Source organism: Cyprinodon variegatus, unplaced genomic scaffold, assembly GCF_000732505.1.
Source record: "Cyprinodon variegatus isolate N-32 unplaced genomic scaffold, C_variegatus-1.0 Scaffold1316, whole genome shotgun sequence".
Lineage (NCBI taxonomy): Eukaryota > Metazoa > Chordata > Actinopteri > Cyprinodontiformes > Cyprinodontidae > Cyprinodon > Cyprinodon variegatus.
In genome coordinates, this window is record NW_015151769.1 from 98,151 (window position 1) to 100,015 (window position 1,865).

The 1,865-nt window shown below is 39.9% G+C and overlaps 2 protein-coding genes across 2 annotated transcripts in view; one reads left to right on the forward strand and one right to left on the reverse strand.

The window, feature by feature from the left end:
* LOC107102771 (ras-related protein Rab-5B-like) overlaps positions 1–1,050 on the reverse strand; it is a 12,733-nt gene extending 11,683 nt beyond the window's left edge. Inside the window, exon 1 of the mRNA XM_015402197.1 lies at positions 982–1,050. The gene's annotated coding sequence lies outside the window, so the exon portion shown is untranslated. The remainder of the gene's footprint in view (positions 1–981) is intronic.
* Positions 426–1,865, forward strand: part of lcmt2 (leucine carboxyl methyltransferase 2) — a 13,565-nt gene continuing 12,125 nt past the window's right edge. Inside the window, exon 1 of the mRNA XM_015402200.1 lies at positions 426–482. Within this exon, the coding sequence (XP_015257686.1) occupies positions 426–482 (57 nt within the window). The remainder of the gene's footprint in view (positions 483–1,865) is intronic.

The following is a 1,865-nucleotide window of genomic DNA, read 5'->3' on the forward strand; positions in this document are numbered from 1 at the left end:
TTAGTGTGAGGGATTGCTGAAGAGTCAATGAGTCGATGCAATCAGCTGGTTTTCCTTAAATAGAAAACTTTGAATCAATCTGACCTGTAGAGTGACCTGAGATGACATGATGTGAATTGGAGCTATAGAAATAAACTGAATAGAAACTGAATTCTTACTGGGCCGATCTGAGGAGCAGAACCTTCAGACTTTAGTTTTGAGTTTCAGCTTTTCTGGATCAAATGTTCTTAATTTGAATCTAAAGATAAATTCTTCCGACATGAAGCGCAGAGTTCCAACCTCAGCTTATTATCAGCAGTTTTCCTTCTGCTCCAAGAAAGCAGAGGAAATGTTAGAAACAACAGTTTCTGTTCAGGGAGGTTTAGAGCAGCTTCCTTCATCAAACGCAGGAGAGCGTTTGGAGGTAAGGAAGGCTCCTGGTCACCATGGCAGCAAAGCAAGCCCTCATCATCATCCCTCCACCTCTGTGCTTTACAGATAGGGTGATGTCGGGCAGCTGGCGTGAACAATCCTTCCTCCTGCAGTCATTGGACTCCATTACTTGGAGATGACTCCTCACATTCCCAGATGGAGGAGCTTCTCTAAGATCAAACCTCAACTCTAACTTCCTCACCGCTGATCTCAGCAACCTTTGCTCCAAAGGATCTCAGATTAGCTGTTGTGTGAAAATATCACAGAGCAGCAGCACCAAAGTCAGACACTTTCACACCAATCTTCTCACATGTCTCCTCAGGAGGATGGATCCTCCTCGGAGGTCTCAGCTCTCCTGGACCCCCCACCTCCAGCCCCTCTGGCCGGAGCAGCGGATCGCTTCTGTTCCTCCCTCACCGACCCTTATCTTATCTGAGCTAACGACACACCGCCGCCTCCAGACGAGTCAGCAGACACCGGAATAAAGACCTGGACCTGGACCTGGAGCCGGACCTGGACCTGGACCAACCCCCCCGGGTCTAACCGACCTCACACTGACGGCATATTTACCGTGTCTGAGCCGCAGCGGGTTTCCAGCCTTCTGTTGACAGCGGAGCTATCAGCTGCTGCTACAAGAACGACGGCAACACTTCCGGGAATCTGGCGCATGCGCACTGCGTGCCGCAGTGTCAACCTGCTGGAAACAAAAACAATAGATTAACTTTAATCATATCTGAGGTCCAACAGACATTTTATTCTCATTTTATTCTTTATTTGGAAACGAAACCCAAATCATTTTCTAATAGACGATTTTTATTTCGATTTTTTTTTATAAGAAAAAGAAACTTAAGTTTGTTTTTTGTTTCGTTTTATGCAAACCAAATTTATTAAATTAATTTAGGTAACCTGTTTTCTTTTTTTTATTATTTATTTACATTTATTTGAATAGAACAGATCACAATAGATTGGATGGAATAGAAAATCTCTTTATTGTCTCACAATGAGGAAGTTCTGCTGTTTAGAGCAACAAAAAGATTATAGAAAGAAATGATCATTGAAATGTGGACATTAGAAAAATGTATGAGAATAACATAATAGTGTAGAATTAAAAGATAAACAATAAAATCCTGTACTGTTAAAAGTGTTTTACAAAATATGTAAAACTGCACCTAGAGAATAAATAACCAATACACAGCTATGGACATTTTTTGCTGTTATGGATTTATAAATAGCAGCATAGTTGGTGAACTATGTCATTAAATTGAAAAATATGTGATTGTTTTAAAAACCAATAAATATGGTGAACATTTTAAAGAAATTTTCAAATAAGAACAATAACATGGTTCTGTTTATCATTATTGGTCTTTTTATGAATTCAGAGGAATCGTTTGAATTATGGTTTCTAAATCTAATACATATCACCTGGGGAAACAAAAAGAATGTTTAAATGTAAG